The 25,968-nt window shown below is 56.1% G+C and overlaps 10 protein-coding genes across 10 annotated transcripts; 6 read left to right on the top strand and 4 right to left on the bottom strand.

Moving 5' to 3' along the window:
* Window positions 1–1,313: 1,313 nt before the first annotated feature.
* Window positions 1,314–1,967, bottom strand: KRP23_13696 (uncharacterized protein; the record flags this gene model as incomplete). Its single annotated transcript, XM_067884441.1, has 1 exon — window positions 1,314–1,967. One exon carries the CDS (start codon window positions 1,965–1,967, stop codon window positions 1,314–1,316), a length of 654 nt encoding a protein of 217 aa, XP_067738459.1.
* A 1,181-nt stretch (window positions 1,968–3,148) lies between these two features.
* On the bottom strand, window positions 3,149–6,103 carry KRP23_13695 (uncharacterized protein; the record flags this gene model as incomplete). The annotated part of the gene is made up of 4 exons (XM_067884440.1): window positions 3,149–3,721; window positions 3,793–4,146; window positions 4,217–4,389; window positions 4,498–6,103. 4 exons carry the CDS (start codon window positions 6,101–6,103, stop codon window positions 3,149–3,151), a joined length of 2,706 nt encoding a protein of 901 aa, XP_067738458.1.
* An 833-nt stretch (window positions 6,104–6,936) lies between these two features.
* KRP23_13694 (uncharacterized protein) lies at window positions 6,937–11,009 on the top strand (the record flags this gene model as incomplete). The annotated part of the gene is made up of 4 exons (XM_067884439.1): window positions 6,937–7,497; window positions 7,553–7,801; window positions 7,877–8,799; window positions 8,876–11,009. 4 exons carry the CDS (start codon window positions 6,937–6,939, stop codon window positions 11,007–11,009), a joined length of 3,867 nt encoding a protein of 1,288 aa, XP_067738457.1.
* Window positions 11,010–11,059: 50 nt separating this feature from the next.
* KRP23_13693 (Protein FMP42) lies at window positions 11,060–13,124 on the bottom strand (the record flags this gene model as incomplete). Its single annotated transcript, XM_067884438.1, has 5 exons — window positions 11,060–11,340; window positions 11,432–11,831; window positions 11,898–12,015; window positions 12,074–12,556; window positions 12,631–13,124. 5 exons carry the CDS (start codon window positions 13,122–13,124, stop codon window positions 11,060–11,062), a joined length of 1,776 nt encoding a protein of 591 aa, XP_067738456.1.
* A 959-nt stretch (window positions 13,125–14,083) lies between these two features.
* On the top strand, window positions 14,084–14,737 carry KRP23_13692 (uncharacterized protein; the record flags this gene model as incomplete). The annotated part of the gene is made up of 1 exon (XM_067884437.1): window positions 14,084–14,737. The coding sequence occupies one exon, from the start codon at window positions 14,084–14,086 to the stop codon at window positions 14,735–14,737; it is 654 nt and encodes a 217-aa protein (XP_067738455.1).
* A 3,432-nt stretch (window positions 14,738–18,169) lies between these two features.
* Window positions 18,170–18,814, top strand: KRP23_13691 (uncharacterized protein; the record flags this gene model as incomplete). Its single annotated transcript, XM_067884436.1, has 1 exon — window positions 18,170–18,814. The coding sequence occupies one exon, from the start codon at window positions 18,170–18,172 to the stop codon at window positions 18,812–18,814; it is 645 nt and encodes a 214-aa protein (XP_067738454.1).
* A 1,264-nt stretch (window positions 18,815–20,078) lies between these two features.
* On the top strand, window positions 20,079–20,459 carry KRP23_13690 (uncharacterized protein; the record flags this gene model as incomplete). The annotated part of the gene is made up of 1 exon (XM_067884435.1): window positions 20,079–20,459. The coding sequence occupies one exon, from the start codon at window positions 20,079–20,081 to the stop codon at window positions 20,457–20,459; it is 381 nt and encodes a 126-aa protein (XP_067738453.1).
* Window positions 20,460–20,825: 366 nt separating this feature from the next.
* Window positions 20,826–21,251, bottom strand: KRP23_13689 (uncharacterized protein; the record flags this gene model as incomplete). Its single annotated transcript, XM_067884434.1, has 1 exon — window positions 20,826–21,251. The coding sequence occupies one exon, from the start codon at window positions 21,249–21,251 to the stop codon at window positions 20,826–20,828; it is 426 nt and encodes a 141-aa protein (XP_067738452.1).
* Window positions 21,252–21,755: 504 nt separating this feature from the next.
* KRP23_13688 (Cyclin-dependent kinase D-3) lies at window positions 21,756–22,935 on the top strand (the record flags this gene model as incomplete). The annotated part of the gene is made up of 2 exons (XM_067884433.1): window positions 21,756–21,971; window positions 22,066–22,935. The coding sequence occupies 2 exons, from the start codon at window positions 21,756–21,758 to the stop codon at window positions 22,933–22,935; spliced, it is 1,086 nt and encodes a 361-aa protein (XP_067738451.1).
* A 993-nt stretch (window positions 22,936–23,928) lies between these two features.
* Window positions 23,929–25,958, top strand: KRP23_13687 (Mitogen-activated protein kinase kinase kinase 2; the record flags this gene model as incomplete). The annotated part of the gene is made up of 4 exons (XM_067884432.1): window positions 23,929–24,179; window positions 24,258–24,948; window positions 25,029–25,507; window positions 25,583–25,958. 4 exons carry the CDS (start codon window positions 23,929–23,931, stop codon window positions 25,956–25,958), a joined length of 1,797 nt encoding a protein of 598 aa, XP_067738450.1.
* Between the last annotated feature and the right edge of the window lie 10 nt (window positions 25,959–25,968).

The following is a 25,968-nucleotide window of genomic DNA, read 5'->3' as shown; positions in this document are numbered from 1 at the left end:
GTCTGCATTGCTGGCGTAGCCAGTATTGGATGCTACGTTGGACGCGCATGTACGAATAGCTACAAAAGAATACATGTAGCAAGCGGCGAGCGCGCAGTTAGCGACGTGACTAAGCTGGTGGCCCGCATATCTATCTACACATCGCATCGCAATTGCAGTTCGAAACCACCATGTGGGCGGAGCAAAGCAGGAGGCGCTTGAAGACGTTTCGGAGTGCAGCCTGCACTGTGCAGGATAGAGCGCGTGAGAGGCACACACCGCCGTCAAGCTCAAGCTCAGAATTGTGCTTCGCGGCTGGAGCTCGAGGCCAGTGCGTGCACCGCCGTACCAGAGCTCTGGCCATCCAAAGCGCTTTTGTGGTCCACTTTGTGTACGTCAGTGGGATCGCCGCGAGCAGGCGAAAGTCTCCGGTCGCGTCTGCCCCGTTCAGCGCGGACGACGCACCGAAGACTAAACGACTGATGCATCGTGCCATTGCGCTTGCAACCGCTGCGGTCGAGTAGCTGTTAAACTGCAGGATCTGAATGGCAGTGCAAGAGCGCGAGATCGGGATGGGGCTGGGGCTGACAGCGAATGGCGACACCTCCAGCAACGCTGCCCGTGAGAAGATCCTGGGCCGTGTCCCTGGAGTTCAGCGAGCAAGCACTGCAGACTCGAAGGTGCCTTCTCTCTTCTGCACTTTTCACTTTCAACTGTGTTTCCTGCTGCCTTGATGCAGAAGCCAAGCTATTGTCATCACCTCCCCTGGGAAGACACCTGCTGCGTTGTCCATCGCCGCTGGAGGTTGGTGGTTGCTTGGATGATTGGCTGTTCGGATGTTGGTTGTTCCGATCTGTTGGTCAGAAGCTCTTGGTATGGCGAGAGGCGCTGTATTCATTGACTAGCTTTGTCGAAGCCAGTTGTGGTTGCGTGGAGAGGTTTCGCCCAAGCAACCTTAAAAAGACCTCAGATCTCCTCGCAAAGCAAGCAAGACAATGGATAAACTCAGCAGTTTCGTTGCATTGATCAATTGTATAAAAATGGTAGGGCGTGTACGCCCCTGGTTGCATGTGCACTTCGTACACTGGGAGCACAGACAGCTATCTGCAGCCCGTGGTCCCGACCGTCGCACCCTATTTGCTCGACTTTCTACTCGTTACTGGTGTCTCTCGGTTGGCAGAGCGCCAGCGCCGTCGTAGAACCTCAGTTCTTGTACATGTCATCTCGAATAATTTAAAACCTTCGGGCCCGGCAGAATACGCTGCAGCGGAGCAGTGAAAGATAGAGGCAGCGAGCCAGAACGCCGGTGGTCCTGCTCGCGAGCGGCACCACAACTACACGTAGTTGACCGGAATCATGCGTGGCCGCCGCAAATAGACAGCGCACGGACGCTGCAGCATCGCCTGATCTGCGCTGCGCTTGCGGGGCGAGTCCTTGTCCTTGCCCTCCTCCTCTTCCTCCTCTTCGGTCTCCTCGTCGTCGTCCCAGCTGGTCGTTGAACGGCGGCGCGAGCCCAGGATGATGTTGGTCTCCCGCGCGTGGCGCGTGATGATGCCATCCGGGATCCCGGCGGCCTGCAGCAGGCGGATGCGCTGGTTGGGCGAGAAGCGATGCACGCCCTCGACGCGCTCGGCCATCTCGCCCACCTTGGTCGTCCACGTGAACTCGGGCGTCTGCGCGAGGCCGATGGACGGGCCGCCCTTGTTGGACACGGCGCTGCCTCCCAGCCCGACGCCGAACTCGTGCACGGTGATGGTGGACCAGCTCACGCACTTCTTGGCGGCGGTGGAGGATGGGCTGCTGCAGCTACTGGCACTAGTGCTGCTGTAGTCTTCCTCTTCAGTTGAAGAAGGCTCGGGCTCCTCGGCCATGGCCTGGTCGAGGCTGGCCGGAGCACCGGCAAGGTGGTCACGTGCTGCTGGTGTTGTAGGGTGCAGTTGCTGGCGGAGGCTGCCGGTTCGTGGCGCGCAGCTCGGAGGAGAATTCATTGCTCGCTGCCACTGGGTGGGTGGGTGCGACGCACTTGCGCTCCTGCGGACGGAATGACGGAATGAGCGACGTTGGGTAGATGCGGACCGCCCGGGCTCCACGAAAGGCTCTCTCACATTCCGAGGGCGGCGTGCGTCCGCTACTCGTCCGCTACTCGTCCGCCTGAGTCGCGAGGTTCTAGCGGACGGAGGCGAGGTTTTACTCGAAAGGGCGTCAGTCGGTACGGACGAATTTCAGCGATGTGGATCGGTACAGTGTACCCGGCACGTCGGATGGTGGCGATAGCGAATCGCTGCGACCACCGACCGCGACTGTCGCACAGACGTCGCGAACGCCAAGAAGAGCAGAAACACGCACGCACGGCGCCGCGGTCTCGCTCACCTTGTCTGCACCGGTGCGGATGGCTGCAGCAGATGGAAGATGTCGTCGACACCGACAGCCATGAGGCAGTTTGCCAGCTCGCGGCGTTTAGACTGCTGGAAGTCGCAGCTGAAACATGCCGGACTGCCATCCTCGATATGTAACTGTTCGGCCGGTGCGTCGTCGCCTGCCAGACCGAATACGTATGATGGTTACAGCAGGCTCCTGCCACCGAACGCTCCCGTCAACGCAAAGTCGGAGCGATGACGCGCTGCCGATACGCAGCAGTGCTCCCCACTAGGCCAGCGCTAAGTGCCAGTGCTGATGCTGCCGAAGCCATCTCGTCTCGACAAATAGACGTCCCGCCGCATATGCTTTACTCGCTTTGGCTCGACGCCAAGTGAGCGCTCGTCGAATGTCAGTGTATCAATTGGTTTTAGTCGCAATTTGGGTTAATTCCTCACATATTATATATCACGGGTGCGTCCACTGAGTGGATGTATTACCGCGCCGAACGCTTCGACGGCGATGGCCCGCCATATCAAATCTGCGCGACACCAACTCGAAGTGGGACCACTTGGCAGGAGTGATGGTCTCCGCATTTTGCATTTTGCGATATCGCACCAGTGCGCAAGACCGCGCGCTCTGGGAGTTCAATGGCCACGCACCACCATAGCTAGACGCATTAAGGGCAGTACCGGTACTATAGTCGAAAGCAATGGCGGCTAGATGCCCATCCTAATTTGAACAGTGCAACAGCATTAACGGCGCAAAGCTACGTGTAGCATACCTTCACTAGTAGACTACCGGCATGGCCCTGTTATCGGTCCGTTTCCAGGTCGTTCTTGTAGCACCGGAAAGTGCCTCGGATGAGCTCCAGCTTCTCCGCCAATTGCGCCTCCTCACAGCTCCTCGTTAGTGCAATTTCCAATGGTGAAGACGGTGAGGACGAGGTCTTGGGGGGAGATGCCTCCTGTGCTGGTGAATGCCATGTGGATGTAGCCATTTCGATATCCTTGATCAATTGTTGGGGCTCCTTCCTCCTGAAAGTGGTGGAGACACAGAGTTTGCTGTGTCTATTTGGTGGTACTCGTGAGCTGCTGGGTCGGTCTTGTTGGGGGTTCCTGCTGCAAATGGAGATGTATGCTTCCATCAGAGCTGGGAACTGCTGAATGAGACCGAGGACGTCGCCATTCTGGAGCTCCGAATCGAAGAGGTTGAGGTGGTCTTGAAGCCTGCGGTCGGTTGCTGCACTGGGGCGTAAGAAGGACGTGTAGTGCTTAACCAGCGCCATGAACCGACTCGAGAACGCTGAATTCTGCACCTCCAGCGTCTTAACACAGTCAACCTGCTCTCGCTTAGAGCTTTCCAGCTGCGCAAGCTGCGCGCTGAGCTGCAGAATAGCAACGATCCATACGGTCAAAACTCTGCACTAGCCATCGATAGGAAGGGGCTATCGCGAACCTGTTGATTGCACTCGTTCTGCTGCTCAGCAAAGGTAGCTGCGTTTTCGAGCGCACGCTCCAGCTCATCACCGTATTGCCTCTGCTCCTTCATCGCCTCTTGTTGGTCTTCTAGTTGCTCGGAATGCCTCGCATTAGCTGCGACTTGAACCGAGTACGCATTCTCGACTGCAACTAGCCGGTCATTTTCAGCAGACAGATCGCGGATCAACGCTTGCTTCGCTTGCAAAGCATTCTCTTGGTTGGTTGCGTGCTGCTCAAGTGCATGGTACGCTTCGCATTCTGCGTCGGCGCGGCGAAGGTGTTCGTCTAAAGTCTGTATCTGCATCGCAAGCGCTTCAACCTCCGATGTGCGCTAGCCACACGAGCAAGAATTAGTGAAGCGATAGTACCCTCCCTGCCTACCATGTGAGCTCGCTTCTCACCTCCATTAGCTGCTGTCGGTGGTCTCGAATGTCGTCGTGGCGTTTCTTCATCTCGTCCTGACACATTTTTGCGGTGGCATCCAACATGGAGCATGCCTCTACAAGGTTGGTGCGCTCCCTTGCCCAGGAAGCAAGAGCTCGGTTGACTTCAACTTGCGCTCTCTCGCCGATTGCTGCCATTCGAGCGATCAATTCAGGAAAAGAGGGGCACAGCGAAGAGCATTGTGACGACGACCCATTATTATCCGTTGTGAGCGTGGTTAGTGCCTGGCAACACGTACGTAGCTCCAAGAGCACCGAGTGGTCCAGTAGGAACGCATGCTCGTCTGTGTCTGCGCTGGTCTCGTCATCGTCGCCAATCCCTTGTCGCTCAGAGGTCTCCACCGGCTTGTTCAGCATCATACGCAGCGCTGTCGATAGAGCTGCCTCCAATTCTGCTACCGCCTCCTCCACTTGATGGCAGTTTTGCTGCTTTGCTGCGATCTCCTGTAGTTGTTCGCTATTTTCCTGGACTTGTCCCTCCAAGCTCATTTGCACCTCTGCCAGCGTGTTCTCCAAGCGTTTCTTCTCTTTCAGTAGAGCAGCGCATTTCGTCTGCACTTCTTGACCATGGCGCTCTGCTGCGTCAACCTTCGCTTGCAAGGCTTCAATCCTTCCATCTGACGACTGAGCCGCATCGATCACTTGCTGCTGAACCAGAGCCTCCTTCTCTTTACACGCTTGCAGCTCAACTTCCAGCCGCCCCACTTTGTCCCGCGCTTTCTTCGCCTTGGCCACATATTTGTCCACAGACCCAAGCAGCTCCTCTTGCAGTGCATTCATTTCGTCGAGGTGTGACTGTTTCTTAGCACACGCGTCCAGCAAACTCTCGCTCTGCTGCTTGGACTCCGCATACTTCGTCGAGGTCGCGTCTAGCTGTTCTTGAAGCGCTTTGATCTTCCGTGCAGCATCCTCAAGCTTGGAATCCATCAGGTTGTGCGTTTTCGTAGCTGCTGCTAAGCGGCTCTGCAGGGCTTCTTCTGTGCGTTGTGCGCTGTTTGAAACACCCTCCAGCTGCATACGACGGCTGTCGTTTTGCTGCAATTGCAGTCGCACTTCATCGATCTGGGTGTGCAGCGCGGATTCCTGTTCGTGAAAGCGTTGAGCCATCTCGTCTTGCTGTTTTTGAGCGGTGGTAACGAGGTTCTTGGCCATGAGATGTTGCTGTTGCTCGTGTTCCAGCTGCTCCTGGATGGACAATACCAACTTACTCTTTTGCTCGACATCCTTCTCCTGCTCATAGATTGTGTGCCGCAGCTCAGCAAGCACGATAAGCAGCTCTTCGTGCCCTGTGACCTCAAAGTCCGTTGCTTTCAGGTGAACTGCTTCTTCGAGAACGCGGATATAGGCCCGTTGCTCGTTTAGGACACTCTCCAGATCACCTGAGGCAGTCACCTCGTCGTCGGAGACCCCGTCCGGCGGTAGTAGCTTCCCCATCCGATCGTTTTGAAACACTTGCAGCTCCACCAAAGCCTTCTCAATGCGCTTCGCCGCGAGTTCATACTTCTTCTTCTCCTTTTCAGCCTCCTTCACCTTACGCTCGAGCTCTCCTCGCTTTTGGCCAAGTGAAGCACCGGTAGATGGCGTACCGATCATCATTTGGGTCGCACGCTTCTGCTGTTCCAACGCTGTAGCTCGCGAGCTTGTCGGTGCTCTCGAACTGCCATCGATCGATTTCCTTCGCTGCGCACGAAGTTGCTCCAGCTGCAGCTTCTGGTCCTGTATCTGCTGCTTGTACGCGTCAATTTGCAGGTTCTGTTTCTCCAGTTCTTCGTACACGTGCGTCAACTCCATCGCCTGCTGACGGAGCTTCTTGGACAACGTCTCAATCGGGTGCACACTGGGCATCGGCTTGTCCGCGCTGTGGTTGGCCGATTGATCCTCGCTGTTTGATTTTGTCGACTGTGGACTGACAGCCTTCAACTTGGCGCCACCTACGGTCCTGGACAAGCCTTGCTTACTTGAGATTGACGCTGCGTGCCTAGGTATCATCGGGCGTCGAGTGCTGCTTGAATGAGGAAGAGGTGGAGGAGGTGGCGGAGGCGACAGAGCTTGGTTCCCTATTTCGCTCGGTTCCCTGCGAGAAGTTACAAACAAGTAGTCGAACATTTCACGTGAGAAATCTCCATCGTCTTCTGGTTGTAGTGGACTGTCCGTCGAGAACGTTGGTGTACTTGGTGGTCGCAGCATTTGAGCACTGAAAGCCCCGCGAGATGGCACAGCAGCATGGCTCACTTGCTTTCGACCGCCTCTTTTCATCGCTTTCGTGTTGCCAAGTGACATCGGTGGCGATGGCTGGCGAAGCCCATGAGCTTTCTCCATCCCGGTTCGTTTCGCCACCTTCGCCACCTGCGAATGTTCAGTCCCTCCTGTTTCGGACGCGACGGGCGTTTCGACCACCGTCATGAGAGCGGATCTTGGTAGACGGTCACTTCACTCGTTCCAACATGGAGATACTAAACCAGCAGCAAATGTGGACAGCTACACAAGTGCGCGCCTTGGCAGCCACAGGTCTGGCATCTTCTCATCTGCAGCCGTTCCTCCGACTTGTTTACAACGATCCAAAGACGCAGCGAGTGAGTGGTGACAGAAGGTCGCGAATCATTTTGGTGGAAAGCAGAGATGGGGGTGACGAGGTGGTCTGTAGACGACAGCGAGAACGAAGTGGGAAGTACACTGCAATGTGGGCGTCCTCGACCCATTTGGGACCATCGGGAGAGGTATTCAATCTCCACGCTGTGGTGGACTGGGTCGAGCTGCAACTCTGGAACCATTTCGACAATGGATTCGACGTATTTCTTGGTAAAGCGTCCGTCTCGCTGCATCAGCTTCAGGAGCAATGCAGTGATCCCATGACAAGAGAGAAAACACAAGACTCAGCAACGACTGGTGCCTTGTGGTTTCCACTGCAAACTTCCGAGGCGAACGGCTTGATGTCGCAGTTGAGTCTTCAGATCGAATGCAGTTTTACATCCGATCCAAAAGTACGTCGCGTTCGTGAGGAGATCCGACAGCGTCGGAAGCGAAAAGCGCGCGGGACGAAGAAGCGGTTAAAACAAAAGACGAAAACTGCAGGAGTTGGTGCGTTCGGTCGGCAAGAAGAAGCTTCTGAAAGTGGGGAGGATATTGATGAGAACGATTCGACCAGCATTGCCGATCCAGCGTTCGCCTTCACGCAGCCTTTTCTCCCAGTAGAATGGTCACTGGTTGCATCCACCAGCATCCGACAGCTCTTCTTCCACGTAAGTAGTCAATCTCTTGGAATTGTTCACTGCTTAACATGTTTACTATACGCAGTCGGAGGTTGAACGTCTTGCCAATTTTCGCGAGTTCGTCTTGTACGGTGACCTCGAACAGGAGCTGGATAATGATGAGGGTCTCCAGATCCACGAGGATCACCTCACAGCTTTCAAGACGTGCCAGTTTTCGGCGCAGTATCTCGACCACTGTGTGGAAAACCTGTCGCAACGCCTCCAGCACTACAGTGACGACCATCATGTCTTGGCCGATACGAGAGCGCAGCTGACAAGGAAAAACAAATCTTGGGTATGCCCATATTGCCTTCCTTCTTAACTTTTTTCAAGCTGATAGGAGCCTTATCGTACGTGAATGTCAATGCAGAAAGCCCAACGTCGACGCCTACAAAAGGAAAATGACGACTTGGATCTACTAATTGCGACGTACAAGCGCGTGCTAGAGAAGAATGGTGACGCGAAAGTCTCCGAAGATCACTTGAAACAGCCTGCTTCACCGACTCGGGGAGATTCTAGCTTTTCATTGCTTCCCGAATCGGTACTAGCGAGTCCGCCAAGTTCCCCGACACCTTCGCTTTCGCCGAAGAAGCCTGTTTTCTTAAAAACATGGGAAGAACGTGAGCGTGAGCGTCGATTGGAAAAAGAAGTTTCCAAAGCTCAGCGCATTGAAGAGGAGAAGCAGCGTTTTCTTCAGCGCGTGTTGAAGCGGCACCAACGAGAAGACTACGAGGCATTTATCTCGAAATTTGCCGAGAACCGAAAGCAACGAGCAGCACGACGAATCCAAGCGTTCTTCCGCAGTATCAAGAGCATCCTGCAAGTCCAACGATATGCAGTGGAGAACCATGCTGCAATACTTCTACAAGCCGTCTGGAAACGATTTGTGCACGTGAAGGAATATCCGCATCGAGTCGAATCACGAAAACAAGAAGCCGAGATGCTGCTGATGGCGCAAAGTGAAGGGGAGCTGCGGCAGTGGATGGCCGCCATGGAGCAGCAACAGCGCGAGGAAGCCATTGCTCGTGCCATGTCACCTCCTGAATCCATTCAGAGCAATGATAGCGCTCTCTCTCCGTTGACTTCACCTTCGAAGGAGATCGTTGACGCCCTCGTAGCAACGTGGCGCAAGTTGCACAGGGTCTTCGTACTTGCTCACAAAACGAAGGGGACGGACTATCACGCACTCTTCTCCGAAATCGATCTCCGAAAGGACGACGTCCTCGATCGCGCCGAGTTGAGGCTCGGCGCTAAAAGCTTCGGGGTGCGGCTTGACCGCAAAATCACTCGCGCGTGCGTCAGCCGAATTGATCCGCTCTCGCATCCAAGACTGCTTAGACTAACCTGAACTGTTTCACGTGTTGTACAGATTGATCACCCTAATCCGCACAAAGTGTGGGGCCCCATCCAAACCGCTTCTCGTGACGTTCGAGCAGTTCATGCAAGGCTTCGAATTGCTGCAGACAGAGGTGGAATTAGCGGATACCAAACGGTCTCCTGGCACAAAGCTTGAAAGCTTCACCGATGCAAGTGGCAAAGGAAACAATCCCCTTGATACAGGTGGTAATATGCTAACCGGTCAATCTCCGAATTCGCATCAAGACCAAGCAAACGATGACGAAGCGTTAGTCATGGCCGTACGGGCATTTAGAGCGGCGATTTACGAATCAGCAACGGCATTCCTGACAGTCTTGGGCAAATCTTCGACTGACTACCGAGCATTCCGTGATGCACTGGCCCACATCTTTTATGAATTCGACGCGGATAGGAATGGGGAGCTGGATGTGGACGAATTGGTGACCTGCATGTCGTCCTTCAATCTTCAGCTCAGCAGCGAAAACATCTCGCTGCTGCGGGAGTTATTCATCGGAGACCGTGAAAGCGACACCGTCGGTGCAGCGGAGTTCATTTCATTTGTGCTTGCCCACTCGTCTTCATCTTCTGACGAAGACGAACTTGGTCTCCTGGGCTACCGCATCAGGGAAGCGATCATGGCTCGTGTAAGTCAAGCTCAAGCTCAGGCCGAGAACATCGAAGATGCTGTACGCCTCGTGTTTGGAGCCGCGTACAAGCGGAAGGACCAACAACGGTGCTCGATTCAAGATTTTATGCGTGTTCTCGGACGACTGCGACTTGGCGTGACGCGGGCACAAATTGCTCGCCTTGTTGTGCGGCTTGACCGCGATGGAGATCGATCGATCTCGTTTGACGAACTGCTCATTTGGCTGCGAATGCGTTCCAAGCGTTTAGCTGACGGCGATTTGGCAGCTAGTCCCGGGCGAGCAACTGCATCGCAGATGGCACTGCAGATTGCAACGAAAAAGGCGAAGGCGCTACGAATTCTGCTGGATAACCTGGCATCTGGCAGCGGCTTCTCTGCATCGCTGGTGACACCTGGCCGCAGAAAAAACAACCTGACAGCTTTGTTTCGACAAATCGATCGCGACAACAGCGGCAAAATCAACCAAGAAGAATTGCAGACGTTTCTCGAAAGCCAAAATCTGCCTTCTATGGTCGGAGACGAGGTGCTGGCTCAACTGTGTGGTGTTTTAGCCTTGCCGCAATACTCAGCCGCCTCAGTAGCACACGAAATGATGGCTCTCCTTGACTTGAACGCCAACGGTGTCACCACACTCAAAGAATGGCTAACGTTCGCCCAGTATGAGAACACTGAAGATGGCGAAGACCCCGTCGTGATTGAAGCAATGCGCACAGCTCTTAAGGGCTCCGAAAATGATGACCCCGAGCGTCTGATGCTCTGGTTCAGCGAGCTACCTGGAGGTATGCAAGTCACCACAGCTCGAGCAGGAGAACCGGTTCAGATGAAAATACGCGTAGCAGAGTTCAAAACCGCACTACGTGCCAAGCTGGGAGGCGCACGTTCAATCTCCCTGCGCACAATTGATCGCGTTGTGGCGAGCCTTGATAAGGATAACAGTGGGTGGATCACGACCAGCGAGTTGTGTTCATGGGCATTCCCACCCCGAGACCTTGAAGAAATTCTCCGTCTTGTCATCAAGAGCTGGCAGATCGAGCACCAAAAGATCAGCCGTACAGACCTGGCTGCCGACTTGTACAAGCGCTTCGACGCAGACGGCAATGGCTGCCTCGCTGTACGTGAACTGCTTCAAGGGTTCATGTCCTTCGGTGTGATCCTGACCGAGTACGAGGCACGCGTGTTGCTGGTTGCCTTCGACTTGGATGGAGATAGCTGCTGGAGCAAATCCGAGTTCATGGCATTCGTGGACAAACTATTTCCAACGGAACCACTCGTAGACGAACCAGATGAGACAACGAAAATGATTCCGCCTGAGCCAGCAGAAACCCTCACTGTCCAAATATCTTCGCATGGGAGTGACCCTGGTGGCAATAGCAGCGCATTCAGTGACAGTGACTTGCTGGTCCAATCGGGGTCATCCAATGCGTTATCGTCACCAGCATATTCAGACGATGAGGAAGTCGGCGTGCGGCCCACTGAGTACAGCGAAGACTTCGACGATTAATTTGACATACATGTTATTGCCAGTACCCATGCATGCGTAACTGACCTTGCCTATAGAAGCCTGGTGCTTTCCTCGATGAATGAATCTCTTGCAACAGACTCCGCCCTTGCCTTGTGTGGTACGGTATGGTGCTCGCACCCTTGTACTACATGAATGAACGCATAAAATACAACCGTTGGCAGCCCGAGAAGTAGGAGTACGGTGGTGTAATCACCGTCGAAGTACAGCTGGGTCCACGGGTTGATCACGTAGTTTAGCAAGCCAAACGAAAAAGAGACCGTTGCGAGGAACGCTTGGAGGGTGCCATACAGCTCAGCAGGAAAACACATGACTGCAGCAAAGACACAAAACGATGACAAGTGGGATAACAGAGGTGAGGGATAATTCAAACATAGGAGCAACGTCAGCATATAGCCACTTACTGATGTACGCGAACTGCAAAGCATATAGACACGTCTGTGCCATCGCGTAAACAAAGAACATGGCAAGCTGTACACGAAGCGAAGGCACCAGTAGAAGCACGATAAAGAGCTGCACGAAGGCAATACAGGCTACGAAAATCACTTTGAATCCGTAGTGATCAATGACGTAGCCGACGATAGGAGAGTAACCAAAAGTCCCATTCACGAGAATTGGATAGAGGACATCCGTGAAGAGAGATGCGGAGCTGGTGTCGTCACCAGCAAGCTTCACCAACAAGCTTGGAATTGCCCCACCAGCAAACGCGAATATCAGCGAGACCCATCCGAACAAGAGAGCGAAGAACCACAAATCCTGTCGTTTGAGCTCTTCGCGCATGCCGTCTAATAGACCAATTGGTGTCTACAGTGTAGCAACAAATTGATCAGATGTACAAATCCACATCCACAAGTACACTACGAATCTTACTTTGATCCGAGGCTTCTCAACTTGGCAGAGAGGGATAGCGAGATAGTCGCGCGGCCTCGTGATGTTGTTCGTCGGAAATAACAAGATGCAGACAAAAGCGCACGCGCTAACCAGAATGCTGCCCAAATCAACATATCAGGACCAAAGCCAATTTCTCTGCAGAGAAGCAATCTTACCCGTAGACGCGGAAGAATACCGACCGCGTGATGCCGTGGACCCCCAACAACATATACACATACCCAGAGCAATTGAACAAACTGGATAGCGTGCTGCACACGACTCCTTGCACTTCATACAGTTGGAGGATCTGGAACGCCGCCAAATACGCGCCCATTCCTCCCGCACCCACCAGTGAATACCCCGCAATGATCCACGCTCCACTCCCAGTGTGAGAATCCCCGAACGACAGTGCGAAGTTCCCTACTGCCGACAGTGTGAGTCCCAGCAAAATGGTAGCTCGAGGCCCTACCAAATCCAGGAACACTCCAAAGAAAGCATTGGCTGCGCTAAGGCACAGAAATCCCGTCGAGAACACATATTGTAGTCGGATTTCCTGCGCGGAACACAGAATGCCACCGGCACCTTCCTGTTGTTCCTCTTCCGTGCAGAGCTCCGCCCACTGATTCTCCCTCACGAGCGTCGAATACACGGGACCAAACCTGCCAGTTTAGCAACCGAGTATGCAGAGTCAGTTGCCACTACTAAAATACAGTAATTTAACAGCAACTTCTACCCTAAGATGAGGCCCCCGGACGTGAAGAACACAAGGAAGGCCGAAACCATGAACATGACCTCCTTGGACAGCTGCCACCTGTCTTGTAATCCATGTCCCTGTTCCGCTTCACGGTACGTCAGCAGCTCGTCCTCCTCCAGCATCTTCACCTCTTCAGCTTCAACTTTCTCGTCCTCCGGTGGCGATTCCTCTCTTTTGGTCACAGCTCCAGCATCAACCTGTATCGTCTTGTACTGCCCTTCCACGTCCTCATTGACGATGTGAGCGTCCACGTACGCGACGAGCAGCGACAAGTCGCTCGTGCTCTCCACCAGTTTCCCCGCTGGTCGATGGGTACTCGCACAGCGCGCGCTTTGGTGCACCACGGGAACGGAGTCGATGGAGCTGCGTCTCCGCAGCTCGGCAGTGGACGCGCGGCGCGTGCGCGGGCCCTTGAGATCCCAGAGCGCGCGGTCCTGCAGCATCTGCAGCGCGATGTAGCGCTGCGTCGGCATCGGAGCGAGCACGCGGAATGCGTGGGGCCCTCTTTTTGGAGCGGAAACCTCGTAGACCATCACTCCCGTTAAGCGAGTTGTAGTCGCGCAGACTTAATATGGAGGGCCATCACGTCGACGAGGAGCTCTTCGCTCATTTGCATCCACTGAGTGGACGCACCTGTGAGAGGTGATGTATGAGGAATTAACCCAAATCGCGGTGGAATGGTATACTTGAAGGGCGAACAGGCTGCCTGCATGGGCAGACATCCAACCGACCCAGGCTTTGCAGACATCAGCACGGCACTTAGCGCTGGCCTAGTGGGGAGCACTGCTGCGTATCGGCAGCGCGTCATCGCTCCGACTTTGCGTTGACGGGAGCGTTCGGTGGCAGGAGCCTGCTGTAACCATCATAAGTATTCGGTCTGGCAGGCGACGACGCACCGGCCGAACAGTTACACATCGAGGATGGCAGTCCGGCATGTTTCAGCTGCGACTTCCAGCAGTCTAAACGCCTCGAGCTGGCAAACTGCCTCATGGCTGTCGGTGTCGACGACGTCTTCCATCTGCTGCAGCCATCCGCACCGGTGCAGACAAGGTGAGCGAGACCGCGGCGCCGTGCGTGCGTGTTTCTGCTCTTCTTGGCGTTCGCGACGTCTGTGCGACAGTCGCGGTCGGTGGTCGCAGCGATTCACTATCGCCACCATCCGACGTGCCGGGTACACTGTACCGATCCACATCGCTGAAATTCGTCCGTACCGACTGACGCCCTTTCGAGTAAAACCTCGCCTCCGTCCGCTAGAACCTCGCGACTCAGGCGGACGAGTAGCGGACGAGTAGCGGACGCACGCCGCCCTCGGAATGTGAGAGAGCCTTTCGTGGAGCCCGGGCGGTCCGCATCTACCCAACGTCGCTCATTCCGTCATTCCGTCCGCAGCAGCGCAAGTGCGTCGCACCCACCCACCCAGTGGCAGCGAGCAATGAATTCTCCTCCGAGCTGCGCGCCACGAACCGGCAGCCTCCGCCAGCAACTGCACCCTACAACACCAGCAGCACGTGACCAGCTTGCCGGTGCTCCGGCCAGCCTCGACCAGGCCATGGCCGAGGAGCCCGAGCCTTCTTCAACTGAAGAGGAAGACTACAGCAGCACTAGTGCCAGTAGCTGCAGCAGCCCATCCTCCACCGCCGCCAAGAAGTGCGTGAGCTGGTCCACCATCACCGTGCACGAGTTCGGCGTCGGGCTGGGAGGCAGCGCCGTGTCCAACAAGGGCGGCCCGTCCATCGGCCTCGCGCAGACGCCCGAGTTCACGTGGACGACCAAGGTGGGCGAGATGGCCGAGCGCGTCGAGGGCGTGCATCGCTTCTCGCCCAACCAGCGCATCCGCCTGCTGCAGGCCGCCGGGATCCCGGATGGCATCATCACGCGCCACGCGCGGGAGACCAACATCATCCTGGGCTCGCGCCGCCGTTCAACGACCAGCTGGGACGATGACGAGGAGACCGAAGAGGAGGAAGAGGAGGAGGGCAAGGACAAGGACTCGCCCCGCAAGCGCAGCGCAGATCAGGCGATGCTGCAGCGTCCGTGCGCTGTCTATTTGCGGCGGCCACGCATGATCCCGGTCAACTACGTGTAGTTGTGGTGCCGCTCGCGAGCAGGACCACCGGCATTCTGGCTCGCTGCCTCTATCTTTCACTGCTCCGCTGCAGCGTATTCTGCCGGGCCCGAAGGTTTTAAATTATTCGAGATGACATGTACAAGAACTGAGGTTCTACGACGGCGCTGGCGCTCTGCCAGCCGAGAGACACCAGTAACGAGTAGAAAGTCGAGCAAATAGGGTGCGACGGCCGGGACCACGGGCTGCAGATAGCTGTCTGTGCTCCCAGTGTACGAAGTGCACATGCAATCAGGGGCGTCCACGCCCTACCATTTTTATACAATTGATCAATGCAACGAAACTGCTGAGTTTATCCATTGTCTTGCTTGCTTTTGCGAGGAGATCTGAGGTCTTTTTAAGGTTGCTTGGGCGAAACCTCTCCACGCAACCACAACTGGCTTGGACAAAGCTAGTCAATGAATACAGCGCCTCTCGTCATACCAAGAGCTTCTGACCAACAGATCGGAACAACCAACATCCGAACAGCCAATCATCCAAGCAACCACAAACCTCCAGCGGCGATGGACAACGCAGCAGGAGTCTTCCCAGGGGAGGTGATGACAATAGCTTGGCTTCTGCATCAAGGCAGCAGGAAACGCAGTTGAAAATGAAAAGTGCAGAAGAGAGAAGGCACCTTCGAGTCTGCAGTGCTTGCTCGCTGAACTCCAGGGACACGGCCCAGGATCTTCTCACGGCAGCGTTGCTGGAGGTATCGCCATTCGCTGTCAGCCCCAGCCCCATCCCGATCTCGCGCTCTTGCACTGCCATTCAGATCCTGCAGTTTAACAGCTACTCGACCGCAGCGGTTCCAAGCGCAATGGCACGATGCATCAGTCGTTTAGTCTTCGGTGCGTCGTCCGCGCTGAACGGGGCAGACGCGACCGGAGACTTTCGCCTGCTCGCGGCGATCCCACTGACGTACACAAAGTGGACCACAAAAGCGCTTTGGATGGCCAGAGCTCTGGTACGGCGGTGCACGCACTGGCCTCGAGCTCCAGCCGCGAAGCACAATTCCGAGCTTGAGCTTGACGGCGGTGTGTGCCTGGGTTGGGCTGGACAACCACGGCGGTGGTGCCTCTCACGCGCTCTATCCTGCACAGTGCAGGCTGCACTCCGAAACGTCTTCAAGCGCCTCCTGCTTTGCTCCGCCCACATGGTGGTTTCGAACTGCAATTGCGATGCGATGTGTAGATATGCGGGCCACCAGCTTAGTCACGTCGGCTAACTGCGCGCTCGCCGCTTGCTACATGTATTCTTTTGTAGCCATTCGTACATGCGCGTCCAACGTAGCATCCAATACTGGCTACGCCTGCAATGCAGACAGACACAAAGCAAGCACGTTTGACCAGGCACGACGGCAGAGGTTACACTGCTTCACCGCGCTCAAAATTCACGCCAGCGTTCTCTTCGTCTTCTTTGATTCTCCTCTTCGCCCACCTCACCGCCTCTCGTCCACTTACAAACACTAGCACGGCACACGTCGCAGGGTCCAATGGACCCTTGGGTACCACAAATAGTAAAATATCGTTGTGCAGCTCGACTTCAAGCCCATATTATCGTGAACATTGACCGCATCAATAGAAGGCGCACTTCAGGGTCATCTTGAGGGTCAAATTTCCTCGCGATGGGCCCCATGGGTCGACAATGAACAATAATTTGTTCTTGTCCGTGTCCGTGGTACGGTTGCTGCAGCAAATAAATGTATGTCTGTGATGAATCCACTGTGCCCACACGAACACAACAGCTAAAGCAAGGGTTTATCAAGCCCATGTTGCATTGCTATCCCCGATTTTTCGCTACGCTACTTGTTCACAATACCCAAAACTAACATTTAAAGTTATTCATTCCAATTTTTCGACTCCTAATACGCAAATGAGCTCAATTTTCTGGTATACAGGCATGAATACCGACTCGTTGGGCATGTAGATACACTAAATTGCTGCCGACGTCTAACGGGAGAGATACAGGACCTGCTTCAAGCAGGCTGCTTGTGAATTAGTCTCCGATAACACGTACTTGAAGTCAAACCACAAAACTTTAAGCAGCTGTGAGACAATCACGCCTTATTGTAATCAAGTGTGCACGCGTCACAGCCAAATCTTCAGAATAGGGACATGACACAAATGTTCTCAATAGACCTTCCCCCCCCAAAATACTGCTGCTGTCAAGATAATGAAATCCAATATACCCAAAATACTGTTGCTCGCCGGTGTTGCGTCCCCGCTAGCATGCATCACCTGTTCAGCCAGCTAGAGCTCGCTTGCAAAATGCCGCAGCATATTGTGCCTCAGGTACTCTTTGAACCGACAACTCCATTCATGTGGACCGGCCGCGTTTCATTCGTGTCGATGACAGACAACGATGTGCGACAGCAGCTCGTCTTGTCGGATGTCGGAAAAGTATCTGGCCTCGCACGCACACTGCGCGTACATGTTGGTCGTTCTGGCGTCCAGACTAGCTTGCGTTGAGTGAAAGTATCCGCTGTGGACAGTTGCGCGTGTGTGCAGCCCCCACGAGCGGAGGCACTGGCCCCGACTAAGACCCCAAACTAAAGTCAGTAACGAGTCTGCATTGCAGTGCAGGTTGCGGTGTAGCGTCCAGTCCGGCGGACGAGAGGCGAGAGGCAAAGTTGCTTCGTGTGTAACTAACCGCCCGAAAGACGCGCGAGTGGCGAACGCCAAGCTGCGGCATTTCACCGATCTCACGATTGGACCCGCTCAAAAAGACAGTTCAGGTCAATGACTCGCGGTGCTCACAACGAGCGAGACAGCCGGTCGACCAATCCAGTGGACAGCTAACGCGGCGGGCGGCAACTACTATACTTTGAAGCAGCAGTGAGCCATGCATTGCCTCGATGCCCAGTGCCATCCGCAGTCCGCGCTGACTGCAAGGCTGCTACTACCTGCTCCACAAAGACACGACCAGCGAACTGGTACGCTGTACCCATTGCACTAGGCGGGACCCAAGCGGACATACACATCAGCGAGTGAGCAGTTAGCGCGCCAGGTCGCTGCCAATGCTGCAAGCAGCGAGCGTCTCCGCCTTGCAGACTAGCTGGTACTGTAGTGTCTGCAGTCCTCGTGCTGTGTGGGCTGTTAGTCAGTCGCTGTCGCGAGTCCCGATGGTGGTGTGCTGGTTGGCGGCGCCAGAGCGGACGGTGATTGGGGTTCGGTCCGCTCGGCGGACGAAAACCGGGCGAATTGCAGTCAAGTGCGCATCAGACGGGCGTGACGTCCGCCCGCCGTCCACTGCACCAGATACAAGGGAGTCACATCCCAAAACAAACCAGAGTCAAAACAGCCAGCGGCGCAGCGAAGCAGCACAACCCGAAGCGCGGACCGACCACCAAGCAAAGCACAGCAGCAGCAACGCTCCCCAACCTTCTCCCCACACCCCACCACAGAGAAAGCCATGGCACCCAAAGACGTAGCAGACGTCTACGAAGGGGACGACGTCCCCCTCCACCAGCAGCTCCTGGTTCCCTCTGCGACGCCCAAGAGCTCCTCCACCCGCACTGAAGCCACCTCGACCGCCACTGCGCCTGCCTCACCCGAGCGACGCTTGAAGCGCCAGCGCAGCGCGTCCATCGCGAGCGAGGACGAGGCGTCCCCCGAGAAGACGAAGAAGCGCCTGCGCTGGTCCACCATCACCATCCACGAGTTCGGCGTGGGTCTCGGCGGCAGCTCGGTGCCCGGCAAGGGCGGTCCGTCCATCGGCCTGAGCGACAAGCCCGAGTTCACTTGGACCACGAAGGTTGGCCACATGGCCGAGTGCGTGGAAGGCGTGCACCGCTTCACGCCCGAGGAGCGCGTGCGGTTGCTGGAGAACGCGGGCGTGAGCGATGGCATGATCCTACGGTTCTCCCGGGAAGCGAGCATCATCAACTGCTCGCGCCGGAGAACGCTCGTGGAGGACATCGCCGAGAGGAAAGAGGCCAGGAGGCAGCGACGGCAGCAGCAGAGGCTCGAGTCGCCCCGCCCGGTGCTGGAGCGCCCGTGCTCCCCCTCCACCTCGTTCCTCAACCACCCGCACATGATCCCAGTCAACTACGTGTAACTCGACCGATGTAACCAAGCAAGTGACCACCAGCGCACCCAGGATACGGATTCCCCGTGCTTGGCGTACTTACAACGCGTCGTCGGAAAGGCGTTGATCGACGGACTGCCGTGTGAGCGAGGAAGAGCTTAAGTTATTTGATCTTTATTATAGGATATCGCTATCAATACAAGCTGCATGCATGAAAAATATTCGAGTTGTCAGCGGGGGTGATCTCGTGGTCTCTGCCAGTGCCGCGTTCCCCATTTGAAGCCACGACGACATGTCCGTCGGTAATGTCGCTGCCAGGGCCAGTATCCAGTCAGCCACCGGAACCTTATTCCCCCTTATTCAAAAGCGGAGATCACCACCACTCGCTGCAGCAGTAAATGGCATTCGTCCATTGAGCCAGGAATATCGGGCCGGACGTACTTGCAGCGAGGATCTTGCTCGCGCGAGGACGCTTCGCACTGGCCTGCCTGCATTTTAGTACAAGTATGTCGCTTGAAGTAGGGGGCGGGTTCTAATTTCGGTTCGGAGGCCGCTATCTCCAGGGAGTGGACAGCGTTTCGGCAGAAATATTGACCTAGAAGGCGTTAGAGTGACGGGCATATAGCACACTTGGTTTCCACAGGCACTGCCAGCAATAGTTGACGCCGGTAGTGCTGCTGCAATGCAGCCTGCATGGCATGATTGCTGCCGCCAGCCAACGCGCCCAGCAAGTGATTTCATTTTATGCACCACATCTCGGCATTTGACCCCGAGCTTTTCGAGCGCGTCGCCAGCTGGCATCATGCTGCTTCTGGACGGGATCTGTTGGCCCCATCGACACCATGACTGAAAACGGCCAAGGGTCTGCTGCACACCGCAGGGCAGACCGATGCAGTAAGGTATGCAGCAAGGCATGCAGCCCAATGCAGCCCGTGCTGGGTGAAGCGCGCGCTCGGCGGTGTCGCTGTCTTGAAGCCATTTGCCGTGCTCGTCACGGCTCTGCGCCGGATATTCAGATTACGCGATACGTCCGCTGGCGGGCGGACGCGGCAGTGGACGACGTTGAACCGCGCTCTGACTGGCACACAGGTCGCGCACTTGGCGTTTGTAAGGGGACGGCGGCGGACGGGATCCACCAAATCATCGCATGGCGGCGCGAGGTAGTGGCGAGTGAACGCAAGCCAGCGGGTGGCAGGCAGCAAGCGGCGGGCGGGTGGGGGACGCTGGAACCCTCGGCTTGGGCGCCTTCTGGGCTTTCTCCACTTCCCGCTTCCAGATCCACCCGCCCGCAGCCATGGCGACCAAGAGCGTGCGCTGGTCGACCGTCACGGTGTACGAGTTCCCAGTGGGCATGGGCGGCAGCGCCGTGCCTCGACGCGGCGGGCCGGCGGTGGGGCTCACGGGCGCCCCCCAAAGCGTGTGGAGCACGTCCGTGGACGCGGCGCAGCGCGAGTTGGCGACGGAGGAGGCAGCGCTTCGACTACAGGCGCAGAGCAGGCAGGCGCATCGGCATCGGAGACGCGTGCGCTGGCTCAAGCCGCTGGAGCGCATCGTGATGCTGGAGAAGGCCGGCTACAGCGAGGAGCGCATCTACCGCATGCTCATGGAATCGTCCAGCATCGCCCAGTCGCGGCGTCTGAGTCTGCGCGTGGCTTCGCTCCAGTGCGCGGCGTGAGTTGTCGCCCACAGAAGATGAAGGCCGACACGGATCGAACCGACGAGCAGAGGCGAAGACCGTATTGTACAAGATAATTTATGAGAATTTAGTGAGCGAGCGCTTGCGGCGGACGTGTAATGACTAGTTACGTTGGCATGTTGCCGCGAAGGAAATGACTGCCAGGCTGCCAACTCACCGAGTGCTGCAGCTTGAGCAACATCCTGGTGGCTTTGAACGAGTCTCACTGTGGCGATAACAATACGAACCGATGCCCAGCGATACCAACAAGACCTCCGTACTTGGTAAATAGTCGTTCATTCATCCTTACTCTACTGGGTTTGCGTCTATTCGGCTCGCTAGGCGCCAGAACTTGCGCCTCGTCCTTCATGCGGCCACTTGCCGCTGCATCGAGACGCAGAGCCTCCTGGACATGGCGATATCCGAGCTCTCCATCATCATGCGGTAGATGCGCTCCTCGCTACAGCCGGCCTTGGTCAGCATCGTGATGCGCTCCAGCGGCTTGAGCCAACGTACGCGGCGGGCGCGTTGTACGCGGCGTTTGCGCTGCTGTCTGCATTCGGCGCTCTCCTTGAGCTCGGCGTCGGCGGCAGAGCAGGAGGAGCCAGGCTTGGTGAGCGCCAGGTCCCCGCAGTGCCGCACCTTGTCCAGCGTCGTGCTCCAGACCTGCTGCGGCTCGCGCGCCAGGCCGATGGACGGGCCCCCGCGGCGGGGCACGGCACTGCCGCCTAGCGCCACGCCGAACTCGTACACGGTCACGGTGGACCACCGCACGCACTTGGTCGCCTTCATGTTTGTGTGGGGAGAGAGTCCGGGGCGTCGAGGCCTCGGGGGCTTGGCTTGCGGTGGGGGGCGAGGGCGAACAAGAATGGCAGAAACCCAAGAGCCAAGAACGGAACGGGAGCGCGCACTCTCTTTCCCTCTCGTCGCTCTCGTTCTCGCTCCTTTTCGGGCGCCATACTCAGACACAAAGGCCCGTCACTAAACGACCGCCACCTGCCCCTGCCCCCTTCTGTCGACGCCCGTACTGGCTCCGATGGCTGGGCCGCATTTGGGCGTTGTACGACTACCGAATTCGTTGCCGCACTGCAACATCTAAATGTCATTAAGTTATTGAAGGTAAATTCAGTTTAGACAGTAAAAATAACTGTATCGACGGAATGCACGCATGCAATATTCAAGGGAATCGGATATATCTTTTGCTTCTGGGACGGGGATATGCGACGGTGGGACGCACCTAGCAGGGTAATCCCAGTACATGACGAAACGCGCTGACAGCAGACGACCAAAGGCACGATGAAGCGCCGGATGGGCAGCGGCGCGCGGAAGCGTCTGGGCGCATACGAGAAGCACGCAGAGATCGGGCGCGGCACCTACGGCACCGTGTACCTAGGGTATCACGCCGACTCCCGGGCGCGCGTGGCCATCAAAAAGGTGCTGGGGCCGCTGGCGGCGGGGCGCCACGAGGCCGACGTCCTCGCCCTGTGTCAAGGCGCCAAGCACGTGGTGCAGGTGCGTTGCCAACTGGCACCAATTGGTTTATGGCTTTCCAGGTGACTGGGCTGCTTGTAGCTGACTTTTTGCGGCTTCGGGGCGCGAATTGTAGCTGCTGGAGGCCGTGGAGGTCAAGGACAAGCTGTTTCTGGTTATGGAGTTCATGGACAGCGATCTGGAGACGCTGATTGGCGCCACGGAGAGCGTCCCGCAGCTCAACGTGGCGCAGGTCAGGGCGCACTTGAAGATGCTGCTGCAGGGCGTCGAGGAGCTCCACTCTCGCGGAATTTTGCACCGTGATTTGAAGCCCAACAACCTGTTGCTGTCCAAGACGCAGCACTGCGCCAAGATCACAGATTTCGGCATGGCGACGGTGATCGAGAAGGAGAGCGAGGAGGAGGATGGAGATACGGATGTGGACGATGCATCCGCGGAGAAGAAGAGGCCCAAGAGGTCGGTGCAGGTCGTGACGAGAGCGTACCGAGCGCCCGAGATCTTTTTTGGCGAAGAGAGGTATGGCTTTGAAGTGGACATGTGGTCGGTCGGATGCATCTTTGCTGAGATGTTGCTGCGACGGCCACTGGCCGACGGGTCCTCGGATATTGACCAGCTCAGCAAGATCTTCGCTGCATTGGGCTCACCGGCCGAGAACGGATGGGAGGAGGCGAGCCAGTTGCCCTTCTTCCTCCGATTCAAGGACACGAACCCTACGCCGCTGGCTGGGCAGTTCTCGATGCTGTCGCCAGCGGGCGTCGACCTGTTGGCTCAAATGCTGCAGCTCAACCCGAAGAAGCGCATCTCAGTGCGCAAGGCGCTCCAGCACGAGTTCTTCAGCGAGAAGCCCGAGCCAGCAGCCCCTGCTGATCTGATCATCGTGGATGCCCCTGACCGTGTCGAGCCCCCTGTCATCGACGGCACGGACGTCATCGTCGCGGAAGATTCTAGCCATACCTTTATGATCAAAGGCCGACGGCTTTTGTAGACAAAACATGTAAGCAAGGCGTGTCAGTGTCACAAGCAAGGATGCGTATTGCCGTTAAGCGACCCACAAGCAGGTCCAATCTCTAAAGCGACCGTAGTGGACACGCGCGATCTCTCATAGTGCGTTGCTAACTCTAACCGAGACGCGCAGGACGACCGACGCCACTGCACCTTATCCCTTCTTGATCTTGGCCTCGTTAAAAATCACGTGCTGCCGGACAATCGGGTCGTACTGCAGCAAAAAGACGCAATGATCCCGTCAATAAGAGCGCCAACACCGTTGGGTAAATGGCTGCCTTCCCTACCTTGCGGAGCGAGAGCTTCCTCGTGACGTTGCGCGGGTTCTTGGTCGTAGTGTAGAAGAACCTGTGGGATCAGACAACGAAATATCCCGGACGAGTCAGAAGACGCCACTCAAGAGGCGAAAACACGCAGAACTGGACGCACCCAGTGCCTGCCGCACTCAGCATCTTAATCACCACGTTCTTGGCTTTTCCCTGCGAGGAAGGAGCAATAGAGCGACAGGTCAGGACTTCAGTGTCATACTGTTTGAAACGTCATAACTCGGCGAGTCCGGCGTGCAATTCGACACGAGAGACGGCGAAAGCAAGAGGAAACGCAGGTTAACAGGAGGGTAATGCAACATCGCTCCCCTGCTGCCTCCTTGCTGCACGCACACGCCGCCGAGACGAGCCCATTCCGCATCGTACCTTGGCCATGGTCGCTGGTGCTCTGCCAATGAGGACCACAAAAACCTGAGGCCTATGAATTCGTACTTATACGATACACAACAGTATTTGTATCTTAAACCCACGTTTCGGTGATCGACATCCTGTAGACGAAAAGCTATTTCGACCGGAGGTTGCAGCACTTGCAAGACTTGGTTTGGGAAGATAGCGAACGGTATATTTAGTGCCTACGTGTGGTTTCTGTTGTGACCTGCGAGTTTCTGCCTGTTTGTTCATAGCTGGTCTGCCTCCTCTCATCTGTCAACATGAAAGACGCATTGGCAATGGCGTCGAACTGCAATCGAAGTGGCCTCGCCCTTGACTTCCCGCAGGACGAGTACTCGCTCATGTTCCCGCCATCTCCGGAGCATTCGCCGAGTGGTAGTAGTAGCTGCAATAGCTGGGTGTCCGGGGCAGCATCGCCTGCCCCCAGTGCCAAGAGCTCTTCGAGCTCCAGTGCCCACAGCCCCGAGACGAAGACCAAGAAGTGGGTGCGCAAGGAGAAGATCGGGCAGGGGTAGGAAGCAGCACTTGGAGCTTTGTGTGGTTGCTGTCTGGTGTCGTTGAGGCTCACAAAAGTGTTGGGAATGGACAGCGCGCAAGGTTCTATCTATCGCTGCGAGGAGACGAAGACCGGGCGAGACGTGGCTGTGAAGGTCATTTGGACGCGCGAGCTGTCACCTGCAGCAGTTGAAGCTGTTAAGAGAGAGGTGAAAACCATGAAGCGGGTGCGACACCGACATTTGGTGCGCTATCTGCAGGCGACCGAGAAGAAGCAGAGCGAACTGCGGATTTATATGGAGTTTGCACCAGGTGGTTCGCTAAGCTCTCGTTTGTCCCGTTCTGGGGCGCTACCCTTGACGCTCACGAAGCGGTATACCCGCCAGCTATGCGAAGCTCTGCAGTATCTCCATCAAAACGGAATTGCGCATCGTGATATCAAGTGTGCGAATATCCTTCTCACCGCACCCGATGATGGCTCTGGTGGTGACATCAAGCTGGGTGACTTCGGTACTTTTAAAGTCGTCGGCTGCGTTTCGCTCGTCGGAGGGCTGAAGGGTACTCCCCACTGGATGGCGCCTGAGGTGATCCGTCAACAGAATATGGAGGATGGCGGCAATCACGAGCGGTGGTTCCGTGCTGATGTGTGGAGCCTCGGTTGTGCGGTGCTTGAAATGATCACAGGGCACTCACCTTGGCAGCAGTACAGCAACCCGCTCACAGCCATGTACCAGATCGTGTCAAGTGATCACACGCCGACTATTCCAGCCGATGTTCCGGAAGAGGTACGTCGAGTACTGCTGTTTGTCTTGTGCCGTGTCCGAGCAATGAATGTTTATGTGTGTTTTGCATCTCTGTCCAATAGACTGCTTCATTCCTCAAGCTCTGCTTACAGCGAAATCCAGAGCACCGCGCAACTATCAAGCAGCTTCTTGCTCATCCGTTTGTCCAAATTGCTGCTGAAAACTTGTGCAAATCGAAAGCGAGAACGTCAAAACACCGGATCAAGCGTCTTGGAGACACAAAAGTCAACAGCGTGGCTGCGGCATGCAATCAGCAAAGTTCGCACTCATTGCCCTCTACACCGAACATGAAGGCCACGAAGGCTGGAAACGATTTGGCCCCAGAGCCAGAGCCACACGAGGATTCATCGACGCATTCGCATATGGAAAGCCCCAGCAGACTCAAGGCTGTCTACTTGAAACCTTTGTCCCCGCGGACGTCACTGCGAGAGGACAATAAGAGGATACCACAACCACCAGCACTTCAGCTCGTCCGAGAGAACGTGTTGGGGTCCCCTCAAACAAGATCTCCAGCGAAACTTCGGCTGCCTCGAACTCCCAGGTAAGAAGCGACGGGGTGGTTCGTTGTCACGTGCCAAACTTGCTCACGGGTTCCATTTGCTTGAAATTTGCGTAGATTGAAGCCGCTTGGGGCGATGAAGAAACCAATCGCTTCGACGATCACCAACCAGGACACAAACGCCAAACCTCCGTCCATGAGCTCGGCAGCAGGAAGCATCATGGGGCCGAAAATGCCTGCAACCCTTTCACGAGGAACGTCTGCCAGATCGAGACGACTACCGAGGCTGCTTGACCTGAAGACTGGAAAGGATCGCGAAACCCTCTCAGTTTCACCCAATAGGTTGAGACGGATCGCCACAGCACCAACAGCACCAACGAACTTGGACTCTGGTGAAGACATTTTCCCGGATACCATCCGACTGCCTCCGCTGAGCGCCCGGCCAGCAAAAACTCGGTGCAGTTCTGCGTCCAACTCAGCACGTAACACCTAAAAGCGAACGT

This window comes from Phytophthora ramorum (assembly GCF_020800215.1).
Source record: "Phytophthora ramorum isolate Pr-102 chromosome Unknown Phyram_PR-102_s0018, whole genome shotgun sequence".
Classification (NCBI taxonomy): domain Eukaryota; phylum Oomycota; class Peronosporomycetes; order Peronosporales; family Peronosporaceae; genus Phytophthora; species Phytophthora ramorum.
Note: the sequence above shows the minus strand (reverse complement) of the source record. Positions and strands in the feature narration are given on the sequence as shown.